Source organism: Bombina bombina, chromosome 3 (genome assembly GCF_027579735.1).
Source record: "Bombina bombina isolate aBomBom1 chromosome 3, aBomBom1.pri, whole genome shotgun sequence".
NCBI lineage: Eukaryota > Metazoa > Chordata > Amphibia > Anura > Bombinatoridae > Bombina > Bombina bombina.
Window position 1 is genome coordinate 475,659,807 of NC_069501.1, and position 17,522 is coordinate 475,677,328.

At 39.0% G+C, this 17,522-nt stretch overlaps 2 protein-coding genes across 2 annotated transcripts in view; both read left to right on the forward strand.

The window, feature by feature from the left end:
- The window catches only part of SCUBE3 (signal peptide, CUB domain and EGF like domain containing 3), a 237,351-nt gene extending 230,462 nt beyond the window's left edge, over window positions 1-6,889 (forward strand). Inside the window, exons 21-23 of the mRNA XM_053706789.1 lie at window positions 4,261-4,413; window positions 5,457-5,536; window positions 5,639-6,889. Coding sequence (XP_053562764.1) covers window positions 4,261-4,413; window positions 5,457-5,536; window positions 5,639-5,788 — 383 coding nt within the window. The 3' untranslated portion in view covers window positions 5,789-6,889. The remainder of the gene's footprint in view (window positions 1-4,260; window positions 4,414-5,456; window positions 5,537-5,638) is intronic.
- A 367-nt stretch (window positions 6,890-7,256) lies between these two features.
- The window catches only part of DEF6 (DEF6 guanine nucleotide exchange factor), a 255,433-nt gene continuing 245,167 nt past the window's right edge, over window positions 7,257-17,522 (forward strand). The window contains exon 1 of the mRNA XM_053706790.1: window positions 7,257-7,772. Within this exon, the coding sequence (XP_053562765.1) occupies window positions 7,677-7,772 (96 nt within the window). The 5' untranslated portion in view covers window positions 7,257-7,676. The remainder of the gene's footprint in view (window positions 7,773-17,522) is intronic.

Consider the following 17,522-nt stretch of genomic DNA (forward strand, 5'->3'; position numbering starts at 1 on the left):
ATCACTCAAGAGATAGTTGTTCCATGCTTGTATCCTAATCCTTCCTCAAAGAAGGAACGTCTGTTACACAATATTGGACGTGGTTTGTGCTTTAAAGTTTTACTTACAAGCTACTACAGTTTTCATCAAACGTTCACCTTGTTTGTTGTCTATTCTGGACAGAGGAGAGGTCAAAAGACTTCAGCAGCCTCTCTGTCTTTTTGGTTAAAAAGCATAATTCATTTAGCTTATGAGACTGCTGGACAGCAGCCTCCTGAAGGGATTACAGCTCATTCTACTAGAGCTGTGGTTTTCACTTGGGCCTTTTTTAAATGTGGCTTCTGTTGAACAGATTTACAAGACGGAGTCTTGGTCTGCGCTTCATACTTTTCAAATTTAACAAATTTGATACCTTGCTTCTTCGGAGGCTATTTTTGGGAGAAAGGGTTTTTTACAGGCAGTGGTAACTTCCGTTTAAGTACCTGCCTTGTCCCTCCCATCATCCGTGTACTTTAGCTTTGGTATTGGTATTCCATAAGTAATGGATGATCCGTGGACTGGATACACTTAACAAGAGAAAACATAATTTATGCTTACCTGATAAATTTATTTCTCTTGTAGTGTATCCAGTCCACGGCCCGCCCTGTCACTTTAAGGCAGGTAATTTTTTCATTTGAACTACAGTCACCACTGCACCCTATGGTTTTTCCTTTCTCTGCATGTTTTCGGTCGAATGACTGAATATGGCAGTTAGGGGAGGAGCTATATAGCAGCTTTGCTGTGGGTGGACTCTTGCAGCTTCCTGTTGGGAAGGAGAATATATTCCATAAGTAATGGATGATCCGTGGACTGGATACACTACAAGAGAAATAAATTTATCAGGTAAGCATAAATTATGTTTTTAACCAGGTACAATAGCTATTAAATAGTTAAGAACTATTTAATAGTTACCTAGTTAAAATAATTACAAAATTACCTGTAAAATAAATCCTAACCTAAGTTACAATTAAACCTAACACTACACTATCAATAAATAAATTAAATAAAATACCTACAATTACCTACAATTAAACATAACACTACACTATCAATAAATAAATTAAATAAAATACCTACAATTACCTACAATTAAACCTAACACTACACTATCAATAAATTGATTTAAATACAATACCTACAAATAAATACATTTAAATAAACTAACTAAAGTACAAAAAATAAAAAAGAACTAAGTTACAAAAAATAAAAAATATTTACAAACATTAGAAAAATATTACAACAATTTTAAACTAATTACACCTACTCTAACCCCCCTAATAAAATAACAAAGCCCCCCAAAATAAAAAAATGCCCTACCCTACTCTAAATTAAAAAAGTTCAAAGCTCTTTTACCTTACCAGCCCTGAAAAGGGCCATTTGCGGGGCATGCCCCAAATAATTCAGCTCTTTTGCCTGTAAAAAAAAACATACAATACCCCCCCCAACATTACAACCCACCACCCACATACCCCTAATCTAACCCAAACCCCCCTTAAATAAACCTAACACTAAGCCCCTGAAGATCTTCCTACCTTATCTTCACCATACCAGGTTCACCGATCCGTCCTCTGAAGTCTTCATCCAAGCCCAAGAGGGGGCTGGCGATCCATAATCCGGCTGAAGTCTTCTATCAAGCGGCGGCTGAAGAGGTCCAGAAGAGGCTCCAAAGTCTTCATCCTATCCGGGAAGAAGAGTAGATCCGGACCGGCAACCATCTTGATCCAAGCGGCATCTTCTATCTTCATCCGATGACGAACGGCTCCATCTTGAAGACCTCCGACGTGGATCCATAGAATCAGCCAATAGATGGAATCAGCCAATAGAATGCAAGCTCAATCTGATTGGCTGATCCAATCAGCCAATCGGATTGAACTTGAATCTGATTGGCTGATTCCATCAGCCAATCAGAATTTTCCTACCTTAATTCCGATTGGCTGATAGAATCCTATCAGCCAATCGGAATTCGAGGGACGCCATCTTAGATGACGTCCCTTAAAGGAACCTTCATTCTTCATTTGGACGTCGGAAGAAGAGGATGGATCCGCGTCGGAGGTCTTCAAGATGGAGCCGTTCGTCATCGGATGAAGATAGAAGATGCCGCTTGGATCAAGATGGTTGCCGGTCCGGATCTACTCTTCTTCCCGGATAGGATGAAGACTTTGGAGCCTCTTCTGGACCTCTTCAGCCACTGCTTGATAGAAGACTTCAGCCGGATTATGGATCGCCAGCCCCCTCTTGGGCTTGGATGAAGACTTCAGAGGACGGATCGGTGAACCTGGTATGGTGAAGATAAGGTAGGAAGATCTTCAGGGGCTTAGTGTTAGGTTTATTTAAGGGGGTTTTGGGTTAGATTAGGGGTATGTGGGTGGTGGGTTGTAATGTTGGGGGGGGTATTGTATGGTTTTTTTTACAGGCAAAAGAGCTGAATTATTTGGGGCATGCCCCGCAAATGGCCCTTTTCAGCGCTGGTAAGGTAAAAGAGCTTTGAACTTTTTAAATTTAGAATAGGGTAGGGCATTTTTTTATTTTGGGGGTCTTTGTTATTTTATTAGGGGGCTTAGAGTAGGTGTAATTAGTTTAAAATTGTAAATATTTTTTTTATTTTTTGTAACTTAGTTCTTTTTTATTTTTTGTACTTTAGTTAGTTTATTTAATTGTAGTTATTTGTAGGTATTGTATTTAATTAATTTATTGATAGTGTAGTGTTAGGTTTAATTGTAACTTAGGTTAGGATTTATTTTACAGGTAATTTTGTAATTATTTTAACTATTTTAGCTATTAAATATTTCTTAACTATTTAATAGCTATTGTACCTGGTTAAAATAAATACAAAGTTGCCTGTAAAATAAATATTAATCCTAAAATAGCAACAATATAATTATTCGTTATATTGTAGCTAAATTAGGGTTTATTTTACAGGTAAGTATTTAGCTTTAAATAGGAATAATTTATTTAATAAGATTTAATTTATTTCGTTAGATTTAAATTATATTTAATTTAGGGGGGTGTTAGGGTTAGGGTTAGACTTAGCTTTAGGGGTTAATCCATTTATTATAGTAGCGGCGAGATCCGGTCGGCAGATTAGGGGTTAATAATTGAAGTTAGGTGTCGGCGATGTTAGGGAGGGCAGATTAGGGGTTAATACTATTTCTTATAGGGTTAGTGAGGCGGGAGTGAGGCGGATTAGGGGTTAATAACTTTATTATAGTAGCGGTGAGGTGCGGTCGGCAGATTAGGGGTTAATTATTGTAGGTAGCTGGCGGCGACGTTGTGGGGGGCAGATTAGGGGTTAATAAATATAATATAGGGGTCGGCGGTGTTAGGGGCAGCAGATTAGGGGTACATAGGTATAATGTAGGTGGCGGCAGTGTACGGAGCGGCAGATTAGGGGTTAAAAAAATATGCAGGGGTCAGCGATAGCGGGGGCGGCAGATTAGGGGTTAATTAGTGTAAGGTTAGGGGTGTTTAGACTCGGGGTACATGTTAGGGTGTTAGGTGCAGACTTATGAAGTGTTTCCTCATTTTGCAGGTGTTAGGTTTTTTTTCAGCTCAAACAGCCCCATTGTTTCCTATGGGGGAATCGTGCACGAGCACGTTTTTGAAGCTGGCCGCGTCCGTAAGCACCGCTGATATCGAGAGTTGCAGTTGCGGTAAATATGCTATACGCTCCTTTTTTGGAGCCTAACGCAGCCATTCTGTGAACTCTAAATACCAGCGGTATTTAAAAGGTGCGGCCAGAAAAAAGCACGCGTAGCTAACGCACCCCTTTGGCCGCAAAACTCTAAATCTAGGCGTAAATAAATAGCAGAAATGTAATTTGTATAAAACATAAAATGCAAATTAACTTTTATGATTTATGATTGGACGTTACATATTGTTGAAATGATATTTTTTGTTTACATTCATACAGAATAGGCATTCATCATCATTATAATACATTATACAATATAGATTCACATGCGTGTACCCAATCTAAAAAAAACATCCTGTTCTTTCATATATTATTACCAGGTTGATATGGTGCTTATAATGGATTAAAATGACACAGATAAAGGAGACAAAAATCATGTCAGTTAAATCGATGACAGATTATTATTTGGCCTTTGTTTGTAAACAAATGATTTAAATAGAATCAGAGAAGTATGTTAGGAAAAAGTTACATTTTCGTAAAGATACTATGATAGAGCAAAATGTGCAATGCTAGGATTTAGTAATTTAATAATATCTACTCTCCTCTTATAGCCTCTCCATCCTCAATTACAACGTATGAGACGTGCCAAACTTATGAACGCCCAATTGCCTTCACTGCACGTTCGCGCAAGCTCTGGGTCCACTTTAAGAGTAATGAAGTGAACAGTGCACGTGGCTTCCAAGTACCATATGTGACTTATGATGGTAAGAATAGCAGTTTGTCCACCTATTTATCCCTACCTGTATTTTTTTTTTACAATATGATTCTACATATTTCACCTCTCTCTTTTCATACTTAAAGGGACATTCCAGACAAAATTAGAATCCATATGCATTTCAGTTCTGAATTGAAGTATTTTTCTAGTATACATGTATTATCCAAATTACTTGTAATAAAAGCTAAAGCTGTTTCAAAAGTGTATTAAAGTATGCACCGTGCACCAGCATTTTAAACACAACACGCGTTCAGACAGCCTAAGGTTCTTGTACCATCTGGTAATTGCTGACATGATACAAGCCCCAAAGGTGCTCTGATAAGCTACAGTACTTAAAATGCTGGTGCACTGAGAATATCTAGCTATGCTTCACATGCACGTGCAGAATTTTTTTTTTAAAACTAAAACAGTTATAACTTTTACTACTTGAAGCAGAAAACAAGGTAAGCGCTCCGGATCCTCCTCTGCCTCCCTCAGTGTACAGCTCCACTGTCTTGTTGTCGATGTAGACCTCTCAACACACCCTGGACTGGTGTAACAGTCTCAGCGGTCCCCAGAAACAGCAGGCAATCCTCACGCTGAATCAGAGTCACAGCATCAGCGGTCCCAATGGAAACGGCAGCACCTAGAATAGTGCCTCTGAACAATGGGAGTCTTCACCAACTCCCCAAACAAAATGAAAAATAGAAATCCAGTTCTGGAAGTGTCCATCCCATCTGGGTAACAAAGTAAGAATGCCAGGGTAATTGCCTTTAAAAAAAAACAGGCTTTATGGAAGCTAAGTTAAAAAGTAGGTGCACAGTACTAGGTCAGGTTTTTTAAAGGCAATTACCCTGGCATTCTTACTTTGTTACCCAGATGGGATGTGCGCTTCCAGAACTGGATTTTTATAACTTTTACTAGAAGCATTTTTGCCAACACATTGCAAATATGTTTCTGTTCAAAGATGTAATTAATCTATGAGCATTTAAATTTTGATCAGAATGTCTCTTTAATTTTCTTCTCTCACGAGTCTCTCTGTTTCTCTATTAGAGGATTATGAGCAGTTAGTTGAGGACATTGTGCGAGATGGAAGACTATACTCCTCTGAAAACCACCAGGAGATTCTAAAGGTGAATATCAAACTATAGATAACCATAAGCACATTGTCCCTCTTATTTCCTCTTGGAGCCTATTCTTTCTCTCTCCTTATTATGTTTTGGTTTATCTTTCAGGATAAGAAGCTAATTAAAGCCTTTTTCGAAGTTCTTGCACACCCTCAAAATTACTTCAAATATACAGAGAAACATAAGGAAATGCTACCCCGATCTTTCATCAAACTTCTGCATTCCAAGGTTTCAGCCTTTTTGAGGCCATACAAGTAAAATGCTGGACATACTTTAATTTTGTGGACATAAGACCCCTAGGGAAAGACTCATTACTCCAAGGGGTCTCTTATAACATTATGTATGTGGAGGGCTGTCATACCAAAATATGTTAACACAATAGACATAAAAGGCCATCTGAAACAACATTAGGATTTATGAACCAAATGACCTTCAGACTATAGATATGGAAAGCTACATGAATATTTCACAAGCCTTGAAGGCCCTTGATTCTATAGAAGGTGACACCTACAGGGTCACAGACAAGTCTACACAGGTCACTTTAACATGGTACGGATGCATTTATCAGAGGCCATTCAATGAATGATGGATGCACAGGAAGATCAAAGGCCATAATGGATCTGTACACACAAATGTCTGGATATTTTACAACAACTCTGACATACTTTTTCTTGGACTCACTAATCTTACTGTTCTTCCAAAAAAAAAGACTTCTTCTACAGCTATGCTATAAACAGGTTTCTAGGAATCAGTTTCCAGTATCAAGTGTTCAGACTATAAATGATTTGGCTTCTTTGTTAAAGAAGAAAACGTTGGAACACCACCTTCCTACTATAGACCCTTAAGCCACTAAATATCTTGTTTATGTAAAATGAGACTGAGTGCATTTCTTACAATTTTAAGCACAAACTATTGCTAATCATTAGTAATCCCAGCACCAGTTATTGTCTTTTTTTCCTCCTTCACATTCTTGTCAACTGTTTAGTTATCAGTTTGTGAAATAAATGGAGACGTTTTTTTTAGGACAAGGAAGATATGGTAAGTAGGAGAATTATGATGACACATCATGGAATATGGCAGTCATAGATCTAAGAGGGAAGATGATTTGAACTAAGCTCATAACTAAAATGGATTTCTACTGGAAGTGAAAAAAAAAAGAACTATATATTTGAAGTACCTCTGGATATACTGATTCACAAAGTATGATTTCATAGTGACAGGAGCTAAAGAAGGAGTAAACAGAGTTTTGAACAGTGTGGGTTCGTCTGGGTCTGTCACTCCCAAGGATATCTTTTGATGTAAATAAGACCCCTTAAGATTTTGCATTTTATAAATAAAGTTGTTTGCACTTGAAAACAAGGCAAACTGTGTTTCTCTGTGTGATTTATGCACTACATAATCATTATGAGTAAGATTTACACAATGATAACTAACACACTGCGTGATGTATGATAAGAATCTATACACTAATAATGAACATCATGAGCTATATAATGATGTTGCTTTTTCATGCAGTAATATTAAACATGCTGCATTGTATAAGGCTAATTAGTATGTATGCCCTTATAGAGAATATGTTTGCAGCAATGAACATATATAGCTATACATAGGATGATTTATATCACTGTGTTTTTAGGTGATACTTATATTTTGAGTCGTTGGGTGGCTGTGTCAGCAGGAAGTGGTAGATGTTACACTGTTTGCTAGCGTGTCACAGAGAGAAGTAGCAGGGTGGCTTTGTGTGTTTCTTTGCCTGCTTTTCTGTTCTTATCTAGTGTAGCATAGCATAGTTTAGTGAAGTTTGTGTTTCTTGCAGCATAACTTTGTACTAATAGTGTAGTCTAGTAGAGTGTGACAAAGTATCTGTATGTGTGTGTGTGGTTAAAGGTGGGGGGGGGGGGGCATAAAGTATCTGGGCCGTCATGGTGTAACCGGCATTAGCTTGTACAGAGGTGCCATTTGCAAACTGTTTGTATGCAGCTTTATAGAGGGAAAACTAGCTGTTTATTATTGTATTGATGCATTTGCAGGTAGAGTTTGTGTGGCAAGGCAGAAGTGTGTGTGTGTGTGTGGCTTGCTTGATCAAGCAAAGTGCGGGGGAGTGTTGTAAGCAGTGCCGTAGACTGCCGAGCTAGGGCGCAGCAGCATGTCCCTGAGGACTGAACTCCTGAAGTCGGTGTGGTATGCTTTCACCTCATTGGATACAGAGAAAAGTGGGAAGGTTTCCAAATCCCAACTCAAGGTAAGTAGAATCACAATGAAAAATGTAACATACTATTTTGCTATACTGTAGGGATTATGCAACATAAGTCCTTATCTAAAATGCTTATATTCCTTTTAAATCTTACTAAGTTTGATATCACTATGCTGTTCTGCATCTACAATAGACACAATACATCTCAATGGCAAAGCTGAGCTGTATAGCTAAAGGTTAAGTACTACTATGTAAGGAAAGGAAATCCTGTACAGTATAATGTAGCATTTGTGAACATGGGGGGGTTGTTCCCCATAAAATAGCAGAATACAGAATAGAGGGTGCAGTTATAAATAAAGGAGATAATGTATAATGTTTAGTATATGAAAGACCTGAGCTAGATGTAGACACACTCTCTAGGTGTATAGTATGGCATTGCTTTATTTGTATACAAGTCTACTCCAGTACATATAAAGTTACTTAGAAGTTCTATATATTAAGACTTTTGAGACCACTTATTTTTTGTAGTGGATAGAAAAATATGCATTTTGTCCTTTCCCCATATTGAACCCTATTGTCAATACTTGTGCATTCTATTTTATTAGGCAATCTATCTAACCTCCTTTTAATATCTTCCATAACAAGCTCAGTTGATAAAGACATCCATCAACTGTCATCATTATGAAAATCCTTTTTTTTCTCTTGTAATATGAAAATATGTTTTGTAAATTAATTTGTTTGTGATGGAAAGTTCTATTCACTCTGTAGACAGAGAATATGTTGATGAAACAGCCCTACCTCCTCCATTTGGCACCACTCAAAGCCTAGTAATATTTATGTGGTAAAGGTTTTTGATGTTCTAGCTAGATGTCTAGATATAAGTGTTCATTGGAGGGGAGGTGCACATGGTAGTAGATAAATTACAAATACATCCAGCACCTGTGTAGAAAGGTGGGTGCAAAGCTGCCAGGGCCCTGCACAACAACCCAATATTTCTAGATGACAAATAAAGAGCGCCAATGCTTTAGAGCAGTGCTGCTGTCTATTTGTTGTCTGCACATTCTAGTAGAACAAGACACGGGGCTCATTTTAACTGTAAGGATGCCATAGTTCAGATTTGTAAAGAAGAAAATGAGGATAATGTCCTTTTTGTTGGGATCAATACTACAGAGAATAACTAATAGAGGCTGCTATCTAGGTGGGCACCTTACCATAGAACAAGCTAGTGATTTGTGTTAGTTCCCAGACAAGAGCCTCTCTCTCGTGTGCATGGGGCTTCTATCCCAGGGACTGCTACTGCCCTTTTTATATTGCAACCTAGGAAAAGTCCTAACTACTGCAGTACTAAAGTTTTTCTCTCCAGGTCTCTGTCTCTGGTTTAAACACCTCATTTACACAGACTGTCACTGTCTCAGAGGTTCCATACTTTGTCTCCATAACCTCCAAATGTGTGTTTCCCTACATTAGGAACAAATAATTACCCAGAACCATCCTTTACTATAACCTCCCACTAGAACTGAGCACACTGCTAACCCACCTTCTCTTTTACTATGGACTCCACAGAGGAGAATGTTGTTACTAGCTATCAGTACATCTCCCCCATATCATTTATTATATGGAATTAATCTGTTTGCACTTAGAAAAATCCTTGTTAACAAGACCGGCTCTATAAATTGAATTGGTGGGACCACAGAATTCAGGCTGCACTTGACAGGGGCAGCTCATAGGGAGGGCACCTTGTGGACAATAGTGTTTTTTAAGAGAAATTAACCTTATATGGTGCCCATCTGTACGTTCTCATTTGAAATTTCAATCTACTGTACTTTAATATTTGAGATAACTGACTCTGCGTTTAGACTGTAGTGGGTGAAGATTTGAGGGGCGTCATTTTATGGTTGGACCAAGAAAGCACATTGCCTTGATCTGACCCTGCTTGTTAAGGTGACTATAAGATATGAAACCATTAAATACACAGATTATGGGTGGAAAGGTAGATCTCACCTTTACATAAAAATGGTTTCTGGAAACTCAGCTAAAGTGAGTCATCAATCATACTCTACTGACATCCGTGTTAAACCAAACAATACATTCCTAACTGGAAACCCCATTGTAAAAAAAACGCCCTCGAGTTTTACCAGCTATTTCTCATAATATTCAACTAACCAGTTACTCTGTAAATGATGCAAGTCCGAGAGAAATTACATAAAATATCAATATGTGTAGTGAGCGGGAAATAACATGTTTATACATTTTGAGATTTTCATTTAAGATGTTAAATTATGCATAATTCAATTTGCCTCCATTTCATGCAATTTAGCTCTGAAAATTAAGTAATGTCTAATTCTCAGAAATTTAAATGCACCTGCTGACTTCTCAAGGCTAACACTGCTACACATCTATCCCGAATTTGGCTTTATAGATAACAGCTGCAAAACAATTCATTTTATACTAAATTTATGACAGTGGCTAGCCTTGTTGTCTGTGCACTAAAGCAGCCTTGATATGCTTCTCCAAAAAAAGCAAATGGTGGGCGGAGTTTGGCTATTGAAAACTAATTGCAGTAAAAAGGATGTAAATCTGTTTTAAAACAAGACTTGGCTGATATGTTGTTCTATTGCAACACAACAGAAGATGAAAATACACAATATCTAAAAACAGCCTGTGTATACATATATATATATGTATTTGTGCACAGAAATATTTACACATATAAACACATAAATACACATATATAGACATGTATACACATATAAACACACAAATACACATATATAGACATGTATACACATATAAACACATATAAACACAAACATACACATTATAGACATGTATACACATATAAACACATATAAACGCATATAAACACATAAATACAGATATATAGACATGTATACACATATAAACACATAAATACACATATAAACACATAAATACACATATATAGACATGTATACACATATAAACACATAAATACACATATAAACACATAAATACACATATATAGACATGTATACACATATAAAAACATAAATACACATATATAGACATGTATGCACATATAAACACATATAAACACATAAATACACATATAAAAACATAACTGCACACGTATAGACATGTATACACATATAAACACATAAACACACATATATAGACATGTATACACATATAAACACATACATACACATATAAACACATAACTACACATATCTAGACATGTATACACATATAAACACATAAATACACATATAAATACACATATATAGACATGTATACACATATATACATACCCATCAATGTTCCTTCTACTGCTCTTAACAAACAGTTTTTACACAACCTGACAACTGGGCAGTACTTTAAAAAATGTTTTTATATAAATAATATCAATATTCAATTAAAAAAATCTGTATAATTTTTATAATAATAGTTTTACTATTGTCCATCCATGTAGAAAATTATACATGAAGCTGCCTACTGCTGACCATCTCTGTGCATGCAGAATATAACATAGGTAGCTGCCTAATGCTAAACAGCTCTGTGCATGCAGAATATAACATAGGTAGATGCCTAGTGCTAAACATCTCTGTGCATGCAGAATATAACATAGGTAGCTGCCTAGTGCTAAACAGCTCTGTGCATGCAGAATATAACATAGGCAGATGCCTAGTGCTAAACAGCTCTGTGCATGCAGAATATAACATAGGTAGCTGCCTAGTGCTAAACAGCTCTGTGCATGCAGAATATAACATAGGTAGATGCCTAGTGCTAAACAGCTCTGTGCATGCAGAATATAACATAGGTAGATGCCTAGTGCTAAACATCTCTGTGCATGCAGATTATAACATAGGTAGATGCCTAGTGCTTAACAGCTCTGTGCATGCAGAATATAACATAGGCACATGCCTAGTGCTAAACAGCTCTGTGCATGCAGAATATAACATAGGTAGCTGCCTAGTGCTAAACAGCTCTGTGCATGCAGAATATAACATAGGCAGATGCCTAGTGCTAAACAGCTCTGTGCATGCAGAATATAACATAGGTAGCTGCCTAGTGCTAAACAGCTCTGTGCATGCAGAATATAACATAGGTAGATGCCTAGTGCTAAACAGCTCTGTGCATGCAGAATATAACATAGGTAGCTGCCTAGTGCTAAACAGCTCTGTGCATGCAGAATATAACATAGGTAGATGCCTAGTGCTTAACAGCTCTGTGCATGCAGAATATAACATAGGTAGCTGCCTAGTGTTAAACAGCTCTGTGCATGCAGAATATAGCATAGGCAGATGCCTAGTGTTAAACAGCTCTGTGCATGCAGAATATAACATAGGTAGCTGCCTAGTGTTAAACAGCTCTGTGCATGTAGAATATAACATAGGCAGATGCCTAGTGCTAAACAGCTCTGTGCATGCAGAATATAACATAGGTAGCTGCCTAGTGTTAAACAGCTCTGTGCATGCAGAATATAGCATAGGCAGATGCCTAGTGTTAAACAGCTCTGTGCATGCAGAATATAACATAGGCAGATGCCTAGTGTTAAACAGCTCTGTGCATGCAGAATATAACATAGGCAGATGCCTAGTGTTAAACAGCTCTGTGCATGCAGAATATAACATAGGTAGCTGCCTAGTGTTAAACAGCTCTGTGCATGCAGAATATAGCATAGGCAGATGCCTAGTGTTAAACAGCTCTGTGCATGCAGAATATAACATAGGCAGATGCCTAGTGCTAAACAGCTCTGTGCATGCAGAATATAACATAGGCAGATGCCTAGTGTTAAACAGCTCTGTGCATGCAGAATATAACATAGGCAGATGCCTAGTGCTAAACAGCTCTGTGCATGCAGAATATAACATAGGTAGCTGCCTAGTGTTAAACAGCTCTGTGCATGCAGAATATAGCATAGGCAGATGCCTAGTATTAAACAGCTCTGTGCATGCAGAATATAACATAGGCAGATGCCTAGTGTTAAACAGCTCTGTGCATGCAGAATATAACATAGGCAGATGCCTAGTGTTAAACAGCTCTGTGCATGCAGAATATAACGTAGGCAGATGCCTAGTGTTAAACAGCTCTGTGCATGCAGAATATAACATAGGCAGATGCCTAGTGCTAAACAGCTCTGTGCATGCAGAATATAGGCAGATGCCTAGTGGTAAACAGCTCTGTGCATGCAGAATATAACATAGGCAGATGCCTAGTGCTAAACAGCTCTGTGCATGCAGAATATAAGCAGATGCCTAGTGCTAAACAGCTCTGTGCATGCAGAATATAACATAGGTAGCTGCCTAGTGCTAAACAGCTCTGTGCATGCAGAATATAACATAGGCAGATGCCTAGTGCTAAACAGCTCTGTGCATGCAGAATATAACATAGGCAGATGCCTAGTGCTAAACAGCTCTGTGCATGCAGAATACAACATAGGTAGATGCCTAGTGTTAAACAGCTCTGTGCATGCAGAATATAACATAGGCAGATGCCTAGTGCTTAACAGCTCTGTGCATGCAGAATATAGGCAGATGCCTAGTGTTAAACAGCTCTGTGCATGCAGAATATAACATAGGCAGATGCCTAGTGCTAAACATCTCTGTGCATGCAGAATATAGGCAGATGCCTAGTGTTAAACAGCTCTGTGCATGCAGAATATAACATAGGCAGATGCCTAGTGCTAAACAGCTCTGTGCATGCAGAATATAACATAGGTAGCTGCCTAGTGCTAAACAGCTCTGTGCATGCAGAATATAACATAGGCAGATGCCTAGTGCTAAACAGCTCTGTGCATGCAGAATATAACATAGGCAGATGCCTAGTGCTAAACAGCTCTGTGCATGCAGAATATAACATAGGCAGATGCCTAGTGCTAAACAGCTCTGTGCATGCAGAATATAACATAGGTAGCTGCCTAGTGTTAAACAGCTCTGTGCATGCAGAATATAACATAGGTAGCTGCCTAGTGCTAAACAGCTTTGTGCATGCAGAATATAACACAGGTAGCTGCCTAGTGTTAAACAGCTCTGTGCATGCAGAATATAACATAGGTAGCTGCCTAGTGTTAAACAGCTCTGTGCATGCAGAATATAACATAGGTAGATGCCTAGTGCTAAACATCTCTGTGCATGCAGAATATAGGCAGATGCCTAGTGTTAAACAGCTCTGTGCATACAGAATATAACATAGGCAGATGCCTAGTGTTAAACAGCTCTGTGCATGCAGAATATAACATAGGCAGATGCCTAGTGCTAAACAGCTCTGTGCATGCAGAATATAACATAGGCAGATGCCTAGTGCTAAACAGCTCTGTGCATGCAGTATATAACATAGGCAGATGCCTAGTGCTAAACAGCTCTGTGCATGCAGTATATAACATAGGTAGCTGCCTAGTGCTAAACAGCTCTGTGCATGCAGAATATAACATAGGCAGCTGCCTAGTGCTAAAAACTCTGTGCATTCAGAATATAACATAGGCAGATGCCTAGTGGTAAACAGCTCTGTGCATGCAGAATACAACATAGGCAGATGCCTAGTGCTAAACAGCTCTGTGCATGCAGAATATAACATAGGCAGATGCCTAGTGCTAAACAGCTCTGTGCATGCAGAATATAACATAGGCAGATGCCTAGTGCTAAACAGCTCTGTGCATGCAGAATATAACATAGGTAGCTGCCTAGTGCTAAACAGCTCTGTGCATGCAGAATATAACATAGGCAGGTGACTATCATGTTCTGCATATACAGGGCTTATCAGCAGAAGGTAGGTAGATATGCTGCATTCACGGGGCTAAACAGTAGCAGGTAGGTAGGGGAATATATCATATTTGGCATACAGAGAGTGGTAATAAGTGACAGTTGGGTTGGTAAGTGGTAACCATGCAATTTTCTACATAAACAGGGCTAATCAGTAAAAGAGAGGTAGGGGACTATGGCCTCTAGTTATGAAGCTCCGTATTTACCTGCATTCGCCGGCCCAATACGCTCGCCTAACATCGCCGCCGCGGACCTGAATACGTTCGCCAAAGTTATCAAAAAAGCTGTCAAGAAGCCGCGCACCAAGTACGGTGCGATGAGCAGCGGACTGTTGTTAACTGACAGTCATCGATCTTGCTGCTCATCGGCTTCTTCGCAGCTTTCTTGCTAGCCTGTCACTAAGCACCCACACTAAACTATACTGTATTACCCCCTAAATCGCCGCTCCCGGAGCCCCCCCGCACCTAAATAAAGTTATTACCCCCTAAACCGCCGCTCCTGGACCCCGCCGCAACTATAATAAATATATTAACCCCTAAACTGCCGCTCCCAGAGCCCCCCGCACCTAAATAAAGTTATTACCCCCTAAACCGCTGCTCCTGGACCCCGCCGCAACTAAATAAATATATGAACCCCTAAACCGCCGCTACCGGATCCCGCCGCCACCTACATTATACCTATTAACCCCTAATCTGCCCCCTACACCGCCGCCACCTACTTATACTTTTTTAACCCCTAAACCGCCGCTCCCGGACCCCGCCACCACCTACATTATACCTATTAACCCCTAATCTGCCGCCCCCTAAACCGCCACCACCTACATAAAGTTATTAAACCCTATCCTGCCGATCCCGGACCCCGCCGCAAATAAATTAATTGTTTAACCCCTAAACCGCCGCACCTGGACCCGCCGCCACCTACATTACATTTATTAACCCCTATCCTGCCCCCTACACCGCCGCCACCTACAGTACATTGATTAACCCCTATCCTGCCCCCCCATACCGCCGCCACCTACAGTACATTGATTAACCCCTAATCTACCCCCCCTACACTGCAGCCAATATATTAAATAAATTAACCCCAAAACCTAAGTCTAATCCTAACGCTAACACCCCCCTAACTTAAATATTATTTAAATTAATCTAAATAAATATTCCTATAATTAAATAAATTATTCCTATTTAAAACTAAATACTTACCTATAAAATAAACCCTAAGATAGCTACAATATAATTAATAATTACATTGTAGCTATTTTAGGGTTTATTTTTATTTTACAGGCAACTTTGTATTTATTTTAACTAGGTACAATAGCTATTAAATAGTTATTAACTATTTAATAGCTACCTAGCTAAAATAACTACAAAATTACCTGTAAAATAAATCCTAACCTAAGTTACAAATACACCTAACACTACACTATCAATAAATTAATTAAATAAATTAACTACAATTATCTATAATAAAATACAATTAAATAAACTAAACTATATTACAAAAAAAACAAAACACTAAATTACAAAAAATAAAAAAATATTACAAGAAGTTTAATCTAATTACACCTAATCTAAGCCCCCTAATAAAATAAAAAAGCCCCCCAAAATAATAAAATTCCCTATCCTAAACTAAATTACAAATAGTAGTAATCAGCTCTTTTACCAGCCCTTAAAAGGGCCTTTGGCGGGGCATTGCCTCAAAGTAATCAGCTCTTTTACCTGTAAAAAAAAGAAACACAATACCCCCCCCAACATTACAATCCACCACCCACACACCCCTACTCTAAAACCCACCCGATCCCCCCCTTAAATAAACCTAACACTACCCCCTTGAGCCGTCTTCACCCAGCTGGGCACCACTGGTCATCCGATGCGGCAGAAGAGGACATCCGGACCGGCAGAAGTCTTCATTCGATCGGGGCAGAAGAGGTCCTCCATCCGGCAGAAGTCTTCATCCATCCGCGGCTCCATCTTCAAGACCTCTGTCGCGGAACATCCTCCACGGCCGACGGACTAACAACGAATGAAGGTTCCTTTAAATGACGTCATCCAATATGGCGTCCTTCCAATTCCGATTGGTTGATAGGATTCAATCGGAATTAAGGTAGGAAAAATCCGATTGGCTGATGTAATCAGCCAATCGGATTGAAGTTCAATCCGATTGGATCAGCCAATAGAATTGACCTCGCATTATATTGGCTGATCCAATCAGCCAATCGGATTGAACTTCAATCCGATTGGCTGATTACATCAGCCAATCGGATTTTTCCTACCTTAATTCCGATTGGCTGAATCCTATCAGCCAATCGGAATTCGAGGGACGCCATCTTGGATGACGTAATTTAAAGGAACCTTCATTCGTCGTTAGTCCGTCGGCCGAGGAGGATGTTCCGCGTCGGAGGTCTTGAAGATGGAGCCGCGGATGGATGAAGACTTCTGCCGGATGGAGGACCTCTTCTGCCCTGCTTGGATGAAGACTTCTGCTGGATGGAGGACCTCTTCTGCCCCGATCGGATGAAGACTTCTGCCGGTCCGGGTGTCCTCTTCTGCCGCATCGGATGACCAGTGGTGCCCGGCTGGGTGAAGACGGCTCAAGGTAGGGTGATCTTCAATGGAGTAGTGTTAGGTTTACTTAAGGGGGGATCGGGTGGGTTTTAGAGTAGGGGTATGTGGGTGGTGGGTTGTAATGTTGGGGGGGGGGTATTGTATTTCTTTTTTTTTACAGGTAAAAGAGCTGATTACTTTGGGGCAATGCCCCGCCAAAGGCCCTTTTAAGGGCTGGTAAAAGAGCTGATTACTACTATTTGTAATTTAGTTTAGGATAGGGAATTTTATTATTTTGGGGGGCTTTTTTTATTTAATTAGGGGGCTTAGATTAGGTGTAATTAGATTAAACTTCTTGTAATATTTTTTTAGTTTTTGTAATTTAGTGTTTTTTTTTTTTGCGCAATATAGTTTAGTTTATTTAATTGTATTTTATTATAGATAATTGTAGTTAATTTATTTAATGATAGTGTAGTGTTAGGTGTATTTGTAACTTAGGTTAGGATTTATTTTAC